General features: G+C 40.4%; 3 protein-coding genes and 1 long non-coding RNA gene across 5 annotated transcripts; 3 read left to right on the forward strand and 1 right to left on the reverse strand.

Annotated features, from left to right (window-relative positions):
• The first annotated feature begins 67 nt into the window (after nucleotides 1-67).
• Nucleotides 68-2,448, forward strand: LOC135352407 (uncharacterized). The gene is made up of 8 exons (XM_064551590.1): nucleotides 68-119; nucleotides 186-398; nucleotides 492-794; nucleotides 851-1,156; nucleotides 1,201-1,503; nucleotides 1,565-1,645; nucleotides 1,724-1,825; nucleotides 1,878-2,448. The coding sequence occupies exons 1-8, from the start codon at nucleotides 68-70 to the stop codon at nucleotides 2,105-2,107; spliced, it is 1,590 nt and encodes a 529-aa protein (XP_064407660.1). The 3' UTR covers nucleotides 2,108-2,448.
• Nucleotides 2,449-3,391: 943 nt separating this feature from the next.
• Nucleotides 3,392-6,780, forward strand: LOC135336489 (uncharacterized). 2 transcript variants are annotated; one of them, XM_064532311.1, is made up of 7 exons: nucleotides 3,392-3,619; nucleotides 3,672-3,974; nucleotides 4,965-5,240; nucleotides 5,297-5,974; nucleotides 6,036-6,116; nucleotides 6,193-6,294; nucleotides 6,347-6,647. In XM_064532311.1, exons 1-4 carry the CDS (start codon nucleotides 3,448-3,450, stop codon nucleotides 5,656-5,658), a joined length of 1,113 nt encoding a protein of 370 aa, XP_064388381.1. In that variant the 5' UTR covers nucleotides 3,392-3,447; the 3' UTR covers nucleotides 5,659-5,974; nucleotides 6,036-6,116; nucleotides 6,193-6,294; nucleotides 6,347-6,647. The 2 variants fall into 2 exon arrangements, with proteins under 2 accessions (XP_064388381.1, XP_064388390.1); XM_064532320.1 differs by lacking the exons at nucleotides 3,392-3,619; nucleotides 3,672-3,974; nucleotides 4,965-5,240 and having other exon boundaries at nucleotides 5,658-5,974; nucleotides 6,347-6,780.
• LOC135337595 (uncharacterized) lies at nucleotides 6,768-18,229 on the reverse strand. Its single transcript, XR_010395193.1, has 6 exons — nucleotides 17,614-18,229; nucleotides 17,374-17,462; nucleotides 7,803-7,985; nucleotides 7,690-7,731; nucleotides 6,994-7,091; nucleotides 6,768-6,933 (listed from the first exon to the last, which is right to left on the reverse strand). It is a non-coding gene; the product is annotated as an uncharacterized LOC135337595 (long non-coding RNA).
• On the forward strand, nucleotides 9,466-20,697 carry LOC135335413 (uncharacterized). The gene is made up of 6 exons (XM_064530900.1): nucleotides 9,466-9,802; nucleotides 12,442-13,233; nucleotides 18,688-18,829; nucleotides 19,437-19,654; nucleotides 19,803-20,117; nucleotides 20,281-20,697. The coding sequence occupies exons 1-6, from the start codon at nucleotides 9,511-9,513 to the stop codon at nucleotides 20,694-20,696; spliced, it is 2,175 nt and encodes a 724-aa protein (XP_064386970.1). The 5' UTR covers nucleotides 9,466-9,510; the 3' UTR covers nucleotide 20,697.
• Nucleotides 20,698-20,736: the final 39 nt, after the last annotated feature.

Genomic DNA, 20,736 nt, shown 5'->3' on the forward strand with positions numbered 1-20,736 from the left:
GAATGATACATGTTTAGTTAATGATCTTTACATCTCTACATTTACGGGGTAATACTCTAAAAGCGATATGGATCTGAGATGGCTCATTCTTTCAACAACTCTTGTGGCATCTATACAAGGTTTGTCTGTGCATGAGGAGTCAGTGCATTATGTTTCTATGTAGTATACATGTATTATGTTTGCAGCTCAGTTCACAATACAACCAGTATCAGTGGTACAGGCCCAAGGGCTGAATGCAGTGTTTGAGTGTCGGTATCCTGGAGCACAAAATCGCAATTGGGGATTCAATGGAGAGTTTCCTACAGATGATAGCTACCCACCCAATGTGACTGTTGCTCTACCATTTGGAACACTGACCATCCCAGCCACAGGGCAGTGCAACAACACTGTGGTGCAGTGTGAGGCAGTCGTTAGAGACGGACAAATGTTCATATCTGAATTATCAGAAAATGCTACCTTGCAAGTACAAGGTAGTCACAAACATTAAATAGCTTGTTTTTGTACCCCGTTCCTCTCAGGTCCTCTTTCAGCTGTCTCCAACCTCCATGCTCAGTCATCAAGTACCAACATCACAATCACCTGGGATGCCCCCTTCTCTCTTAACCTCACCACAGCTGAACCAGACATACAGTATTGTGTGGATGTGTACGATAGTGCCACTGATGTTCTACTACACTCTGAGTGTGGTATTATTGAGGAACGCTACACCTATTCCCCTAGCAACCCCTGCTCAACGTATGCATTGTTAGTGGCACCTAAGAGTAATCTTGGCGGAGCTCTCAATGGAAGCATTGGTAAGTAGACTTATTGAAATGTGTGAGTGGCTAAATGAGATCACAATCTAACACAGCACGGTTTCAGGAATTCACAGTGCGGCCAGTATCATTGATACAAGCTGAAGGCCTGAAGGCAGTGTTTGAGTGTTTGTACCCTGGTGCCCTAAGTCACAGTTGGGGGATCAATGGAATGTACCCAGCTGATGATGCGTTTCCACCTGATGTAACTCGTACCCTACCGTCTGGTGATACTCCAGCAAGACTGTCCATTCCATCAACAGGCCAATACAACAACACTGTGGTGCAGTGTAGGGCTGTGCTTGATGTGGGAGGAGATGCGCAGTTTGTGCAAACATGTGATGCTCTGTTGTTAGTACAAGGTATCCTGCTATCATTATAATAGCTTTACATTATAACACTTTAGGTCCACTGGGCTCTGTTACTGGACTGACACTGGACATGGTGACCTCTACTTCAGTGACTCTCACCTGGGATCCTCCCTTCTCTCTAGACCTCACCACAGCTGAGCCAGACATACAGTATTGTGTGGATGTACACAGTGTCCCTGGAAGACAACTGGTGGAGTCAACATGTGACATCATCGACACTAACTACACTTTCTCTACCAGTAATCAAGACCAGTTAGTGTTTACAGTGACACCAAGAAGCAATGTGGAGGGCAGTCTCAATGGAACTTCCAATGAACTAGTCGGACCTCCTTCGCAAGGTAAATGGTCTGTGTACCAAGCATTATCTATTATAGTTATGTAGTACCACTCTCTTCACAGCTAATGACACGATTACTGACATCTCACCATCGTCATCTCTTCCTGAGTCTATTCAACCACCCTCTATTTATACAATAGCAGGTGAGTAATAAAATATGCTAAGCAGGCTTAACTGTCTAGTATGATTGGCTGTTTATACCCTATAATTATGTTATACAGTGTCTTCAGGTGTGACTGCTGTGGTAGTTCTACTCCTACTCTTAGTCATTGCCATTTTAACAGCTGTTGTCGTAGTGAAACAAAAACTAAGGAACCACAAAGGTAAACTGTTGACAATTTTGTTTATTATATTTACTATTTCTCTTTAATTTAGATGATGTTGTTGTATCAGATGGAAGAGTGGATTTGTCATCAACATTGCCAGGAATTGAGCAGCCTAACGAAGTTCATGCTCCAGTGCTCAATAAGAACATTGCCTATGAGCAGACACGGATACCAAGACACAATGAACACACTACCACCATCGTCACCACGGTAGTAGCAATGGATAATATTGAGCCTAGTCATGAGTACGAAGAAGTATTACCTCAGGGACATTTTTAGAACGATTGAACATCACTTCACATCAATGTGGCAACATAAACCACACCTCGCCCTCGAACCATAGTATAACTAAGGTCAAATTATGCTAATTTAGTACCTCAATTATGCTAGTTGCTAGAAGTCTCCCTATTATTCCAAAAATTATGCTAGCATAATTTGCCAAGCCCTATAGTGCATGGGGGCTTCAATCCATAATCACTCTGTTGTCTACGACCTCAGTATCTCTCCTCCATGCACCTCTGAGCTCTCAATGACAAACAGTTTAGCGATATCTGTAGCTTAAGTCGTAGCTTGATTGTAGTCATCGTCCTTACACAACTCCTTGCGGCCATTGCCATAGAATACAGAGAACTTAATCGGACATATCATTCTCAACGACAAAAGGAAAGAGGAATTAATGTTTAGTTGCATGGGAAGAAGCCAATAGACGAGCTAAATGTATTACTATCTGATTATCAGACGTGGTGGAGGCCAACTGCATGGCCACTGCATGCATGTGCCGTTGGTTATGCCTCTACATACAAGAGTGTATACCGGTAGTTATCATAAATGCTGCCAGCTAAAAAAAATTTGCCCATGCATGCAACTATATGTACGATAGCTAACGTGGTGATATGAAAATGGTATTCACAGATATAATTATGTCTATCCAGAAGTACATTAATTGTCTATCTGTTAGCTAGCTGTACATGCAATTGTTGCATGTCAGTATCTAGAAAATTGCCTCGAAGTCTGACCTTATAAACCAGTTGTCAACTAAAAGTATACTCATTTTTGGAGCAACAACTTTAAACCTAGTATGTAGTATATTGGTTTTTAAATTGAACCTTTAACTTAAACCAGTTGTCAACAAGAAGTATGTAGTATATAGTGGTTTCTAGAGATTTGTATTTACATCTGAACAACAACTTTAAACCTTGTTCAAACCAGTTTGAGATTTTAGTATAAAATATAAAATACATGAACCAAGGATTCCAGGCATTCGACCATCCTCCAAACAGAAGAAAAATGAAAGCATCAGCTAAAGTAATATCAATCTGCATACTTTTAGAGTGCCTCACTGTGATCCAACAATACATAGGCTAGATCTAGTAAATATGTAAGAAACTGAGTTCTTTAGCAGTACCAGTGCATGTGACTGTAGTACGTAAATCTATTAATTGACTGGGTTGTAAATCTATGCATAAAGTCTCACAAATTGAATGGTAGAAAATTGGCTGTCACAACGTCATTCATATGAGCCATTGGTCTTAGTACATGATACATGCATGTATGATAACTTGATGACAATTTGCATTCTAGATCTACAACTATGGTATAATGCAAACCACCCCCACTGAATGAATGCTGAATGCTATGATTATACATGTTTAGTTAATGATCTTTACTACATTTACGGGGGTGATGCCGTTAGATTCCCAGCAATCATAATTCTCTTGATGGCAACTAGACTAAAAGTGATGGACCTGAGATGGCTCATTCTTTCAACAGCTCTTGTGGCATCTATACAAGGTTGGTCTCTCATGAGTCAAACTCAGTGCATTGTGTTTTTATGTGTTTGCAGCTCAGTTCGCAGTACAACCAGTGCCAGTGGTGCAGGCCCAAGGGCTGAATGCAGTGTTTGAGTGTTGGTATCCTGGAGCAGTAAATTACAATTGGGGATTCAATGGAGAGTTTCCTACTGACAATAGCTACCCACCCAATGTGACTGTTATTCCACCATCTAGTGACACCCCAGCAAAACTGATCATCCTAACCACAGGCCTGTACAATAATACTGTTGTTCAGTGTTTGATAGTGGTTATAGTGGAAGGAGAGTTCGTTAGTCAACTGCATATATCAGAAAATGCTACCTTGCAAGTACAAGGTAACCATAATCGGTCATTAACTATAAGTATAATTAACTCTATTGGCGTAGGAAGTGAGGTGGCTCCAGGGCTGGAGCCAACCCTTGTCTTGTTGGAGAGCAATGTTTAGCTTGAACTGTTGGTTAGTTTAGCTACAGCATGCTGGCTGCAGCCAGCTAGCTATTAAATAAATTACGTGATTATTATGCCTCAGTGCGCATGCGCAAGCGAGGTATACGGTAGTGTGTTTGTGTGTCTGTGTAGTGTGTTGTGTGTTTGTGTGTGTAGACTATAGATCAAAGAGCAAGTAAGAGTTTCTATAGGCTTCTATATCGCTTCTATAGTCATGTTTTTTATTCGTTGATTTGCAAAATAATGCTTCGTTCTTGAGTTATGCCTATAGTTTTGCTTACTTGGAATGCCATTGCAGCCTTTTCAGAAGAGCACGTAACCAAACTTGTTTACTGAGTGTTGCTACTCTACTTAGTAGTTAGCTCTGCACTGGAATGCTAGCTGCAAGAGTGAGAAGAGAGCTGCAAGGCTCTTCTGATGGCAACCATTAATTTTAGACTTGAACGTTTGGCATCAATCGTTTTTAACAACATTCATTGTCGATCATTAACCCACTCTTTAAGTTTGCATGCAGCAAATTTATTACATTTGTGTGTGTAATGTAAAAATGTTCATCATGTGTATAAATGAACTATTAGTAGCTTTATGTTATGTAGCTTTGGCATCTCCACCGAGGCATCAGCACCTGCGATGCTTTCGGCATTTCAATGATGGGCTATAGGTTTCAAAAGTAAAATGCAAAGTGATAGATTTACCACGGAGATAATGATTGATCTATGAAATAATTATAGTCTCGAAGTCCAGCCTCCTTCAGTCTTTGCAAGACTACGAAGTTTAGAAGGGCGTGGTCAAACTACTATGAGTCCCCCTTGTAAAAAATCTTCCTACGCATCTGCTATATAAGTGTAACTATACAACTACCCCTTCTATATATACAGGTCCTCTTTCATCTGTCTCCAACCTCCATGCTCAGTCATCAAGCACCAACATCACAATCACCTGGGATGCTCCCTTCTCTCTTAACCTCACAACAGCTGAACCAGACATACAGTATTGTATGGATGTGTACGATAGTGCCACTGATGTTCTACTACACTCTGAGTGTGGTATTATTGAGGAACGCTACACCTATTCCCCTAGCAACCCCTGCTCGACGTATGCGTTGTTAGTGACACCTAGGAGTAATCTTGACGGAGCTCTCAATGGAAGCATTGGTAAGTAGACTTATTGAAATGTGTGAGTGGCTAAATGATATCACAATCTAACACAGCATGGTTTCTGGAATTCACAGTGCGGCCAGTATCAGTGATACAAGCTGAAGGCCTGAAGGCAGTGTTTGAGTGTTTGTACCCTGGTGCCCTGAGTCACAGTTGGGGGATCAATGGAATGTACCCAGCTGATGATGCGTTTCCACCTGATGTAACTCGTGCCCTACCGTCTGGTGATACTCCAGCAAGACTGTCCATTCCATCAACAGGCCAATACAACAACACAGTGGTGCAGTGTAGGGCTGTGATTGATGTGGGAGGAGATGCGCAGTTTGTGCAAACATGTGATGCTCTTAGCCTGATGTTAGTACAAGGTATCCTTACTAAAATGATAGCTATAACTTCACATTTTTTTATGCTTTGAGCACTTCAGGTCCACTGCATGGGTTCTGTTACTGGACTGAGACTGGACACGGTGACCTCTACTTCATTGACTCTCACCTGGGATACTCCCTTCTCTCTAGACCTCACCACAGCTGAGCCAGACATACAGTATTGTGTGGATGTGCACAGTGTCCCTGGAAGACAACTGGTGGAGTCATCATGTGACATCATCGACACTAACTACACTTTCTCTACTAGTGATCAAGACCAGTTAGTGTTTACAGTGACACCAAGAAGCAATGTGGAGGGTAGTCTCAATGGAACCTCCAGTGAACTAGTCGGACCTCCTTCGCAAGGTAAATGGTCTGTGTACCAAGCATTATCTATTATAGTTATGTAGTACCACTCTCTTCACAGCTAACGATACGATTACTGACATCTCACCATCGTCATCTCTTCCTGAGTCTATTCAACCACCCTCTATTTATACAATAGCAGGTGAGTAATAAAGTATGCTAAGCAGGCTTAACTGTCGTATGATTGGCTGTTTATACCCTATAATTATGTTATACAGTGTCTTCAGGTGTGACTGCTGTGGTAGTTCTACTCCTACTCTTAGTCATCGCCATTTTAACAGCTGTTGTCATAGTGAAACGAAAACAAAGGAACCACAAAGGTAAACTGTTGACAATTTTGTTTATTGTACTTACTATTTCTCTTTAATTTAGATGATGTTGTTGTATCAGATGGAAGAGAGGATTTGTCATCAACATTGCCAGGAATTGAGCAGCCTAACGAAGCTCATGTTCCAGTGCTCAATAAGAACATTGCCTATGAGCAGACACGGATACCAAGACACAATGAACACACCACCACCATCGTCACCACGGTAGTAGCAATGGAGGATGAGAACACTGAGCCAAGTCATGAGTACGAAGAAGTATTACCTAAGGGACATTTTTAGAACGACTGAGCGTCGCCTCACATTATTACATAATGTAGTTGTCCCAAATACACGTAAAATAAATTATTGTGGTTACATTAGTGTTGTTATTTTTCCGAGAAGTTCGATAATTATGCTACTTAATTGAACCATGACAACCGTCCTCGTTCACACACTCAGTATTTAAAGTGAAAAGTTTAATTGGGCCTGAAGCAATCGTTGATGCAAACCATTCAATAGAGCTATATGAAATAGCTACAAAGTACACCTTTTATCACAAATAATTATTACACAACAACTGTACTCAAGTGCTAAGTGTCTGTTTGTGAACTATTCAGTGCATCTTTAACCTCTCCTCTCCAGCGACCAAACCTGTGCACACAATAATTATACAGTGATAAACTTTCCACTATACAAGCTCGGGTTTCACACCTTGATCTAATCCTCTTTTCCTCCTTTTCTTCCTCCTCGGTGAATTTGGTGCAGAATGTCTCCAGTTCGTGCACAGTGAACTTGATCCACTGTGAAGCCTGGATGAAAGGGTGTGCATGCAATGGCGTAACTTAAGACATTTAGGGGGGATCTGAGGTAATTGGTAAGGCACGCTGACTCTTATAATTATGGGGGGGGAGCTTCAGCCTCAAAATCATGTTGTTTTCTACGTGCATGAGCTTCAAACAACAAATACGCAATAATTACAGAGCAATTCTTGGTTGCTGGCCTCACAGTTGAATGCAAAGTTGAGTACAGAGTCATTGTATTAATTGATAGTGCATGTTTTTTTCTAAAGTATTGAACCAATGAGAGCCTATAATTATATGTAATAAGAATGAGACTGATGAATGCAGCAATGTACCAGTCAGAGAACAACATTGCATATGCAGAGCATCACTATGCAGCAGGCAGGAATTGACATAATAAGAGAGGAGCGTTACTTTTAAAAAGCTGGTGGGGGCAGCTACTTAAATTGAGATCACTGAACACACACTGTTACAGTAACTAGCACTGGCTAGTTGCATTGATATAATCACAGTTGAGTGTTACATTCTACAATCTTTGGTAGCAAATGACTTTCTCACTATACGAATGTGAGTTGATATAAGAGGCACTCAAAGTGAAACTCCTCACCTCTGCTGACAGAATCTCCTCCACCTCTGAGGTTTCAATGCACTGTAAAAACAAAACTATAGTGACAATTTCAGTCTTTTACACTGGTGAAGTAGAAAAATGGTGAAGCTCACCACTCAAATTGGTGACCTTCACCGGGGTGTTTTTACAGTGTGACAAACAGTTTAGCAATATCTTCAGAGGGTCCTAACTTGAGTCGTAGCTTGAGTGGGTAGTCATCGTCCTTACACAACTCTTTGCGGCCATTGTCATATATAGAACACAGAGAGAGAGAACTCGGACACATCATTCTCAACCTGGACAAGAGGAGAGAGGAATTTTAGGGGATATACAAAAGATAATAGACAGGCTATATATATATAAAATATAGAGCTCTGCATGCAGGTATTAGCTAGGCCGCCAGAGATCAAAAGAGAAGCAGTACATGCAAGTGATCAAGACCAGTGGGTGTTTACAGTGACACCAATAAGTAATGTGGAGAGTAGTCTTAATGGAACCTCCAGCAGTGACACCAATAGTGAAAGTCGGACTTCTTTTGAAGTGCTTAATTCCAACTATGTTGCTATAGCCTTTCTACACAATGGTTATCATACAGTAATGGATGTATTGCTATCAACATGTTGTTAGCTTTCTACATGTGTAAACATGAAAGGTGGCTTACTTAGCCACACACACCTCCGCACATGCACGCTCACACTGCCTATAATTATATAATGATGCCCCTGAGTATAAATACATATTAATCTTAATGGGGACAAACATAACAGAGACAGATTTATTGTTACACTAGCTATAATAGTTCTGGTAAGTTCTTATGCAGTTTGCAATACTGATCTGTTACAGGAACATGGGGGGGGGGGCGGGTAATAATGGTTTGACCCTTATACAAAGGTGACCTTAGGGACTAGGATATGGCCTGTTGTTGCATATAGGTACTAGTGGAAAGTACAGGGAATTTGAGTATCAAAGTGGCGTTCTGTGAAGTGACGAGTTAGCTAGATATAAATTATTTTGATATAGATAAAGTATAGATATAGGTCTAGGTTAATGATAGTGGGCAGCGCATTCCAAAGCCTAGTATAATACGGTTGAAATAGAAGTGACGGGTGGTATTGTAGTGCATGAGAGACATTGTGCAAGCTTGTTGGAAGTTATCAAACGAGTTTTTCTGCTTGAAGTATTCTTGGTGGCAAACTGGCTTATGTCAAAATTGTCAGCTAGCTGTTGTATGCATTTCACAAAGAACATAATGTCTGAGCCAGTGCATTAAGGGTCCGCGCTAATAATAAAACGCATTTAAAAAACTCATAAAATAATTTTTTGCTTTTTCTAGTACTTTTGAGAGTATGCTAAGCTAGCCTCGATTCAAGGCCGATTAAAATATGTATTTTAATCGGCCTGGAATCGAGGCTAATGTTAAGCAAGCTAGCCCTTTTTTCATCTGTATATCTGACTCCAAACTTTCCATTTCATCTTTTGACAAATATTGTGTTAATGAATTTTCTGCAACAGATTTTTCTCTGAAAATGCTAAAATTACCTACACACAGCATGTTATATCATCGTATTATAGTGATTTTAACAGACTGAAATGTATGCCATTTCTAAAAGATATACTATTAAAAACGTTTTGTGTTAACATTTATATGCTTTTACTGTGTACCCGTATAATAGACTAATATAGTTTACTCCCTCAAGAATGCTGCAAGATCCCCCTATGGGGGGGTTGCTTTTTTCTCATCAATATATCAATTACCACATTCCATTTACAAATCATTTCTGCATAATAGCTATAGAGCATCCCAGGATTATATCTCTTGCAATGAAGCTGTTTATAGCTGTGGCTCTGTTGGTTATTGGACTTTTTCCCAGTCCAGGCTCAGGACAAACCAGTGAGACTCCAATTGAGATAACAACTAAAGCACCAACTCAGGAATCAACTGATGCAACAACTCAGGAACCAACTGAGGCCACAACTGATGCAACAACTCAGGAACCAACTGAGGCCACAACTGATGCAACAACTCAGGAACCAACTGAGGCCACAACTGATGCAACAACTCGGGAACCAACTGAGGCCACAACTGATGCAACAACTCAGGAACCAACTGATGGTAAGTGTATGAGAATGCATGGTATTAATTCATTTTTGGATCCCCATCCTAGCTCACAATTGCAAGTTACTTTTGTATTATTTATAATTATGCTCATCTAAAAGCAGCACTATATAATTATATTCTTAGCTATTTAGCGTTTGTATACATTGACTATAATTATAATTAAACTGCATGCATATGTGCATGCATGGAAATTACTGTTTACTTCTGATCTAACTATGTTGTCTTTTGACCTCTGAGATCAAAGGAATAACAGTGCCAGTATATGGCATGTTGCACTGGGGTAAATTGACCTTTTTGAGACCATACCCCACCCTCCACCTACACATGAATGAGACAGTTATGGTTCCTGTGGTAAATTTACTAGACAGCATATGCATGGTTTCAATGCACTTACAGGGTTTTGGCAGAATCAGAGGGTGTAGAGCGTTCCTTATATGGATATCTAATGTCTTTTGACCTCTGAGATCAAAGGAATAACAGTGCCAGTATATGGCATGTTGCACTGGGGTAAATTGACCTTTTGACATTGTGGTGTCATAAACACATTGTGGTGAAATGCTAGTCTCATGAATCAGCCGCCGTTCTTTTGGAACCACCGTCTGAGCACTCTTGTCATCGTTTTATGTGCCAAGACGGAATTCCGTCTTGACCAATCAAATTGCAGAAGTCCAGTCAGGTGATGAACTTGGAGGCAGCAAAGAACTGCACTTTGCTCAATGCATTTGGATAATCATTACGCATGCATTACGCATGGTAAACACTTTACACATAGAAGCTGCTACGAAGCATAAGCAAGGCAAGCAGGGGTCCTTGGGCACAATATTTAGCACCACAGCAAAACACAAGTAGAGAGAGATGCCTTCGCTTGGCGATTTGTATAACAATTAGGAAATATGTGTGGGCGTAAGATCACGAATTTAATTACATTCCATTGGTTTTGTGAGCAATCAACATTCCATTTTGAAATGACTTCATGACAAGAGTGCTCAGACGGTGGTTCCAAAAGAACGGCGGCTGATTCATGAGACTAGTGAAATGCTAAGTCTGCTTAGGAAGCAAAATTCAAAAACAAAATGGTTTTTTCTTGTGAAAAAAACTGACCAAAGCATTATTTGGGATATTAAGATGGAGAATAGTGCATCAGACAGAGCTGCTTGGACTATCTTATCAAAGTGTTGCTGAGAATCTTCAAGTTGATCCATCAACTGTTTGCAGAATAGTGCATTGTTGACATGCTGACTAAGATCTACAACTCTATGTATTGCAAAGATTCTGCAAAACCCTGTACTATACACAATAATATTATTGTAAATCCAGCCACCAAAAACAGAACAAAAACTACCAAATTACCTATTTTTTCACATCTATATGCAGCAAGTGGTTTTTATACTGGTTTCTATGTCAAAAAATGGTTATCAAGGCAACAAATTAGTTATTACATGGTAGTTCGTGCACAAGCAGTTCATTGGCCCTTGTAGTAGATAATGATCCACAATCTACTACCGGGCCAATAAACAGCTTGTGGCACTCATACCGTAGAAACTGGATTATTAGCGCTTACTCGACTATAAGCGTATCTTTATTTTAAGAGCATGCTCAACTGCAGGCTTTTTATACTCGAATTGAAGTGCTTTTCCAATTATGAGCTAGTTAGCTTGTACAGTGCATGGATAGCTATATAGCTGGTGATATCCATCTGGAAGGACTCTCTGGGCATGCTGTTACCTTGTCTGATCATGCTGAGAGAATGTGAGACATGGAAATGAACTGTAAAATGAACTGTAACAAAATAGATCCAGTTAGGTTGCCTGCTTTCCTTGCTTGCTCACTTTCTAGCCAGCTTGCTAGCCAGCACTCATCACAGAGACATCCGGTTGCTGGGTGGCTAGAAATGACTGCATTATAGGCGCATTCTCAAATATAAGCGTATAGAGCTCTGCTATTTACCCCAAAAGCGCATGCGCTAATAATCCAGTTTTTACGGTAGCCATGTAATAACTATAATTATTACATACATTAGGCTGTAAAACCTGTATGTGATTAGTTAATGCAATAACTGATTTGTTGCGTGGGAGAAGCATAGTAACCGATGATGATGTCATTAGTAAATATAGACCAAATATGCAGTGCTAATAATAGCTTACTAATAGTGAAATCACTCTGCAGTTATACTTGATACCACAAACAGGTTAGTTGTACAAACAATATAAAAGAGATCATTCCATGATGCAACTTTCATCCAAGCTTTCTGGCTCTCCGCAAATGATTACCGTATAGCAGTGAAATTCAAAATTACCACCATAATTATAATGTTTTATGTACATAGTATCGCAAAAATAATAATTTTTTTCTAGCGCTGTAACTACATCAACTACGGTAGCTACGTACATGTAACTATAGCTGCTAGTACTAATAACTTTTTTGGATGCCACGTGCAGAATGCTAGAGTCGAAGTTCACTACTAAATGAGAGTGGCTATACTAAATGTTTTATTTTGCTAGCAAACGAAACTACTATTTGAGAGCGGCCTCTGATCGAACATATAATTTATACGGTATATACTGCGTATAGCTATACTGATATACAACTGTCTGGTATTCGCTATTGTGCATGTGCTCCTTCCTTTATTATAGGATCCATTAGAGTGGACATAGTGGAATTCTTGTACATATCAAATGATGTTTTCATAAGAATCCACTTTAACAATTTCATGGAGAACATTTATTACTACGAATCGTTTGATACTGATGTGCCGTGCTTTTTGAACCAACTTGTTTTCAGAAACAGGGACACGAATAGAATCTTCCAGGCTGAACACCAGGGTACTTGTTCTTTCTACAACATCGGCTCCGGATCCATTCTGATCCACATGACTTCTAGAGATTTTCTCAGGATGGTTGTAAACAAGCTTATTGACACAAACTCTACTAATCAGTCCTTGGAAATGTACACTGCAGATATGCTTGGAACTCCTTTTAACCTTCAAATAGAACCAGATAACGCTATTGAGTGTGACTTGAGATTGGACTTGTACTACAATGAAATGTATAACAAGTTTGATTATTGGATCGATGAGGGAATTCTTTTGATTCATTTCTATGATTTTATTGAGGTTGCCACTGTCAATGCCAGCAAGCTATCACTCTCTCGCAATAACCGTCATCGGTATGCAAACAACACTGTTAACATTACGAGTGGTGAAATACTGAACCAGTCACCTGGCCTAGCAAGATCTGTGGGTATCAAACTGACCTCTAATGATCAAGATCTTCTTGCAAGCAAAAGAATATGCACTGGAGATAATAGGAGTTCTTTCATTCAATACTGTTACCTCGGCATAGAATCAGGATTTGCTGCTGCATATTTTGGACGAGAAGTTTCTCCTAATACCTATTCTGTCAATATTATCCGGAGGACACCCACAGGTGAACAAATTGTATCATAATTAACCTGAGGCCGGGCCGCGGCCAGCGGGTTATACCGTATAGCGGGACATTTTCGCAGGTGCATAATTTTCATTATTTGGCTCCAAAGCCTTCAGAATACCGCCCTATATGTGGAATCGTTGAGACTTGCAGCTGCTGCAGTTGATGCTAGCTGTGCCAATCCGAAAACTATTATATGCCAGAGAATTGTTAAAGTCAGTATCGGCTTTATTAACTTGGATTGGCACCACTTTCGTAGCTTTTTAGCACTTTTCACGTATTTTCTCCTATGTCTAAAATGTTATATCTCTGCAAAAACTAGGTTCATCGCAAATGAGTGACTGACTAGATTCTTTGCCCTGATCCTATTCATGCATCCTATGGGCATAAATTTTGGCATGCAAGTTGAGTAATGAAGACTAGCTGTGATCGATAGTACGATACATAGGTAATATCAAGGGCGTATAAAAGAAGAGAGGGCATGCAACTCCACTATATATATCAGTACACGTAGCTAGCAGAGTTCAAACGTGGGCGGAGGAATGTGTGCATTTGCATGAAGTGCTAAAAATAGAAATTTCTATTTTTAGCATTTCATGCACAGTCATGCACATTCATCCGCCCACGTTTGAACTCTGCTCATATGGGAGTTGCATGCCCTCTCTTCTTTTATACGCCCTTGGTAATATAGCTAAATCTAAGTGTCACGTGCAGCAAACTGACGTCACGAAAACCCAGAATCTCGTCTGATATGCTGACTGTGCAACACAAGATTCTACACAGAGTTTGACCCAGAGGATCTCCGACATGTGTGCAAGAATCACTACAAGTTCAGTGCATTGATGTCATTGCGGTCATGTGATAACGTCCAGGCTAATACAGTTATGTAGCACTTTTATAGTGATTCGTGCATGCACGCATGTCTCGAACCTCCTCTGAGTTTGACCGGTCTGTTGTTCGCCGTGCAACTTTACTTAAGGCTTGCGAGTTTAAGAAGTGAGTGGGTTTTCCAGTACTGTAGCGTATCTGATCACTGTTGTTCAGGTATAATAATTTACCTATGGTTGTCGTGACAGCAACCTTGAGTTTATATGCATGGTTGTTATGTTAACTACCCTGGTTGTTGTGTAAACAACCCTAGTACGTATTACCTCATAACAACTATCATATTATGAGTTTAACATCCTGTGGTTGTCAGCATTATAATTATGGAGTATACGTACCATAGATCTAGTTACCACGTGAACATCATCAGCTTTTGCCTTGCAACTTTGCAAGTGTACATTTTCTGGTGCTATGATTACATCAATTAACTATACATGCAGTTGTCACTTAAATAATTATTAATGAAGTGTCCAGCCTGTTACTGTTAGGTCTGAGCTGTATTACAAGAATAGAATGAGTCATAAAATATCCAAACTGCAAAGTTCCTAGCATCTACAGTACGTCACTACCTTAGCTTGTGTCAGAAAATAGCTAATACGCTCAAAAACTAAAGTAACACCTCCCGATACAGGCTCTTCTTTTTCCTAACTCTACCTCTATTTCTTTCTACCATATTATTTTATCTTATTGAACGATTGTGAAAAAGATAGCCTGCGTAGAAGTAGAGGAGGTTGGAAATCACTTCAACTTTCACCTTTTAATGACATTCCAGGCCAAATTGCTTTACGTTTTTACTGACTCAGCATTATAACACTAAATCTAGTTGCCACGTGAAAATATCAATTTTTGCCTTGCAATTGTACATTTTCAGGCGCTATATGCTATACATGCAGTTGCCACTATATAATCTATTAGTGAAGTGTCCAGTGAGAGTAGAAGGGCGGAGGAGGTCCAACAACCGTGCGCTTAGGCATTAATATTTGCTGAATTAGCTTAATAAAACTTTCCTTTTAATAAAACTTGCCTTTACAGACTTTGTTAAGAGTGTTAGACTACTACTAAAACTAGACCAATACAATACGAGACAGAAGACTAAGTCAAAAAGAACGTACTCTAAAGGCTAGTGTTATGAAATGATTCAGCAAGATTAATGTTAGTTGGACCTCCTTTGGGTAGAAAGCAGAAGAGGTACGACACGCGTGCTTCAATTTAGCAATTAGCCTCTGCAATAATGTTGAGCGTGGGTGGATAATTAGACACCCATGCTCAACGTTATTGCAGAGGCTAATTGCTAAATCGAGGCACGCATGGTCGTACCTCCTCTGGGTAGAAGGGTGAAAATGAGCGTGGGCATGCAGAGCTAGTAGAGATGTTGGACTGCCCACATGTTATAGTTGTGACACATGCACCACATGCACGAGTGCCACATGGGATATTGACTCAGTAGTGACTTAGGCCGAGGGCAAAGGCACTACTGAGCCAATATATATCCAATGTGTGCACGAGTGAAGTATAGCGTAACAACTGATTTGTTACATTCTTTCCGTGTATAGGTCACTCGTTTTTATAGGACACCTAGTTTGTCGGCTGTGACATGAATCAGAAATACGTTTTTTGCTAAAAAAAATGCACCGGATGTCATGAAATACTTGTGCCACAAATAACTCCAACCATGCGATACTATAAAAGTGATCATTTCAAGTTCATAGGGTAGATGGCCATGGGACTACTATCCAGCGAAAACTAGGATAGGACAAGTCGCTTCCAGTCCGAGCAGTGATCACTTGAAAAAAACTACTGTAGCTTAGTCCGGCAGTAAAGCATCACTTATTAACACATTAAAGTTGTGGATGGTAAACACCTGCACGATAATTATGTCAGACTGACGGGCAGCTATACCCACATTTTTCCTATAATTAATGCCCATGTTGCAGCAGCAACGACGGACTAATGGTGGCTCTCTCCCCAATTGTGGCACCCACTCGAGTGTCAATCATTTACTCCACCTGGGTGAGCATATTAAATTATGTGGCGAGAAAGATATGGGTCATAAATTATGGCTTTATAACTATTATAACGTATAAGTGGCTTAATTTTCGCTGATTTCGTGTGTACACCATATATACATGTAGCCATACACGAAAATTAAGTCCACGAAAATTGTTCTTTATCTGCTATAACGTGCAAAGATTAAAGGCGTGGCTTCCGATAAGCAGTCATTCCATGAACATTGTGCAATAAATTCTTTTAGAAGCCATTCCATGAATTATAGCTAGCTAAGTGCCTCGAAAATTTTGCGCTACGGAAAGATAATAATTATGCTTACAGCAGCACATGCATCACCCGGGACATACTATGTCATAGGGCAGCAGTACCGAGTTTAGACTTAGTTTTTATACTAGTGTTGTCTACTGTCTAGCTGACCTCTCCTTGGATATCTATTGGCGGCCGAGAAGGGTCACCCGCCTCCGCCTACAGCCACAGTACAATTAAGCGCGCATGGATTCGGAAGTTTTATTTGACCGCGCACAGCTTAAATATCTATATGCGCTTCGCGGTAAGCATAATGAATGCGCGCGGTAAGAGACACACAACACGCGCAGTTAAACAAAGAACCAGCAACACATTTTCAGGTCAGTCTGCACAAGATCAAAGGTCAATGAATCATGTCTGTATTCTAATTAACGCACGTATTACTTTTGTTGAAATGATGCAGGTAAGTTGGATTTGGTCCCACTATGCTATGCTATAGTGATACACTCTTTAAGAGTAGCTCTATAATTATAGGACCAAATCTAACTCCGGACTGCATCGATAGCCAAGAAATATCTTGCGTTAATTAGAATGTAGAACGGAAGTGAGCGTGGTGCATGCCATGTGACTTCCAGTCATGCCCCCTTCCATGGAGCCGTGCATCCGTTATGATCCCATACGCGCTCAGAGGAGGTATGATACCCACGAGTCAAATGAAGTATTTTAGACTCACATTCCTTATTAACTCTAGTTCAAAGTTCAATTGCGTGTTACCTGCCAAACACAAGCACTCACTGTGTTATTTTTAGCTGCCAAGAGTCTGATTCATGCACTGTTTGATCTAGGTTATAGCTATTAGCTTAATCAACCATAAAACGTTTCAGCTTCATATCTAGAATCTTCTGGGGAGGGATGCCTGGAGTTGCTTCATTTGTTGAACTTTGACCTAGATATAATTAGGAATGTGGGGCTTTATTAGTTTAAGACTCGCAAATTTCGTACCTCCTCTGATGCGCGCTCATCCCCGTGTGTGAGAGAATCCATTTTGAACCCCAAATCCTGGCAGAATCAATTTCTTCTTTCTTGAGGTCCTGGTAAGCCATAAAACACAACAATGATACCATAAATTATACATGTATAACAGATGCATACACCAAGTCTGACTCTTAGTTACAGATAGACACTTTATTCTGCAGACTGCTTTTCATAGATACTACTTTTTGTGTTTAAATTCTCTCTTACTATAATTCTCACAGACTACGGACTATGCCTTCGAACAAAGGTTTGCTCCCACTGTTTGGCTAAGATGATAAAGTATGGCAATTCGTTCGTTGTCTCAATTGCAAATGCAAACTTTAATGCAAAATTCATTATAGAAAAAAGCTTATTCCTTCACTCTAATACTCTTTACAGTGGCGTAGCCAGGATTCAGGGGCGGATCCAGGAAAAACAAAAGGGGGGGGCTAGCTAGAAAGGGGCAGCCTCGCCAGAGGTGATTTTTTTGCAAGATTTGACCTTTGAACTTTCATATTAATGAGTAGAATACGTTGACCTCTGCACTTACTTTTAATACTATGGTGATACTGTACTGATCAGATGTACATACGTACGTACAGCTAGCTAGCTAGCTAGGTACGTCCAGCTAGCTACCCTAGATCCTTTATACTCCTAGTAGCTGTTGTCTAGCATCTCTCAAGTGATTTCAAGTGAGTCTACAGATGCATAATTGGTGGCAAAATTGTTGTAGAGTCAGACTACAACACATGGTAGTTTTTTCAAAAGGGGGGGGCTTCAGCCCCTCAAAATCACCCCTGGATCCGCCCCTGGGATTTTGGGAAGGGCAGGGCTCAAATTAGTTGAGATGAATTTCATAGAATCTGTCATCACTTTTCCTCAGCAATAAGCATGCACATCAGATGGCCCTGCCCACATTTCATGACATCATTCTAGGAACTATGCATGCAGTACTGCAGAATAGATTGACAGATCACAGTGATTCAAGCTAAGCTGAAGTTGATGGAGCACAGAAGAGGGGGCTCTAGCCTCGTCAGCCCCCCTATACCTACGCCACTGCTTTAGCGAAATCCTAACATGGCGAGATCGAGGCATTAGCACAGCACAGCTGCAACACTCGTTATATCTTGGTTTCCTGTCTGGTGATCCCACATGTGTTTTTTTTGTTCACATTTACTGTTTATGAGAAAAGTGTTTAGCCTATTCAATCCTAGAGTAGCTCTATACATGTGCCTTTATTAAATAAGACATACGTAGTTCGATGAAATAGCAAGCACTATATATACAATCTTTTATGTCCAGATTCTGAGCGAGTGTCTGTGTCCATTCAGCTAGAGTACATTGATGGATTGACTTTGGACCTGGCGCTCAGTCTAGGTCAGCCAATCAGAATTCGATCAATTAATTTTGGCGAGGAGAGGATTATCAGCGAGAGGATTATCAGGTAAGGCACGAGAAAAAATATAGATATAGGATATACCACACCTACGAGGAGGATATGCACCCATATATCTTCTGCTACCGTAGTTACTCCGAGGGGTATGTAACCACGGTAGCGAAGGATACACTGGGTGCATATCCTCCATAGGTGTGGTATATCTGACTTATGTCACGTGATCGCAGCATTACTAAAAGGACCTCCCCCTAGCAACAATTCAGTACACAATGAATAATAGTACTGCAAATAGAGCAAATCTATATCCCTGATTTTACAGCCGCAAAAGAGATTTAGATTAGTGGGCCCATTTAAAGTGTATATCTGGAAAGTGAAAGCACTAAGAGAATGCAGTGATATCATTGTAATTTTGTATTATGAATCACTGAAACAAGAGACATCAATATCGGCCTTGAAACCGTGTCAATGAATTGAATTTTATGAATGGTGATCACCATTGATATTCAAATGACTATTTTGCAGTAAATCAGTAGATCAGTTGTTGACTGGTTGCCTATAGTATACATGAGTATTACACATGCAACACTAATCCCCCTATAAAGTGTGACATGCATGTATAATTAACACCCCCCCCCCCCCCCACCTTTCCATACAGTGTAACGTGCATAAGCAGAGACACTAACAAACATGTAAACCCCATGCTGGAGATTGACAATGGTGCAGTGTCTATTCCACCTAACTACATCCAGAATGACTGGCCCAGCTCCACCACCTTGAATGCACCCAGGGGGCTAACTGAGTCTGGTTTGCAAGGTTACTACACGTGCAGGACAGAGGGAAACACTTTCCTCAGCCGTCACATTCTGCATTCCAGTAATAATTATAGCACGTACAGAACATTGTACTCATGTATTTACCTACAACATAATATTCAGTAGACAACGTCTGATTAAAGATGCAATGAACTTCTTTTCCTACTTGACTATAATTACTTTACTGTGTTTGCTTTCTCTCTATTCAGATGCTTTCCACCTCTTTTTCTACCAAGGGACCCCTGCTACAGCTGATGTAGGAGAAGACATTGTACTCCGCTTTGCACATGGCGACTTTTCTGATCGTTTTATTGAGGAATTTCGTAGTGATCGGTTAGATGTGCATTGTGCTGATCCATGTGGCAATCCACCTTTTGAGTACCATTTCGAAACAAACACCCCATTTCCGTACCATGCTGAGCTACACATCAACAGGACCCAGTTTAACTATGAGGGAGAGTACTATATCTCATATTATGATGATGATCATCGACTACGGCCAAACTTCATTATCAATGTCATCAGTAAGTTACGTATGACTGTAGCAAATCAAACCATAATGATGATGTGTACCATATTACTAGCGTTTCGCAAGTGAAAAACCTTTGACACTTTGCAATCTGGCAAGGATTGTGATATTGGAATGTACATTGTTAATTGTGCCTCTTGTTTAGCATTTCCCCACAGAACCTGAACTCACTCTCTACCCACCGGTCCTGACTGTGCTCAGTTCTAACTCTCCTGATACAACCGCCTCTCTCACTTGTACCTCTAACAATACAAATGTCCCTGTGCTGTTCTCTGGAGATTACACATCACTGGGTATTATGTCTACATACTTGGATGACACTAACAGCTCTGTGAGATTGGACTTTGAACTGAACAAATACCGTATTGTAATGCTAGATGGGATGGAGTTTACCTGTGAAGCCAGAGATCCAGATGATTTTCAATCCACTGTGTCAACGGCTAGCTCCACCTTTAGGGCAGTGCTAGGTACTTTATTTATTGGTTCCTCAGGGCAATCTTTTCTATTGTTCGGTTATCTCTCTTTGCAATTGAGCCTGATGGTGATCGTAAACAAGTTATGGATAGTGCAATGATCAATACAGCCAGATCGTTTGAATGCCTGTGGTATATCAA

Source organism: Halichondria panicea, chromosome 1, assembly GCF_963675165.1.
Source record: "Halichondria panicea chromosome 1, odHalPani1.1, whole genome shotgun sequence".
In the NCBI taxonomy this organism is placed as follows: Eukaryota; Metazoa; Porifera; class Demospongiae; order Suberitida; family Halichondriidae; genus Halichondria; species Halichondria panicea.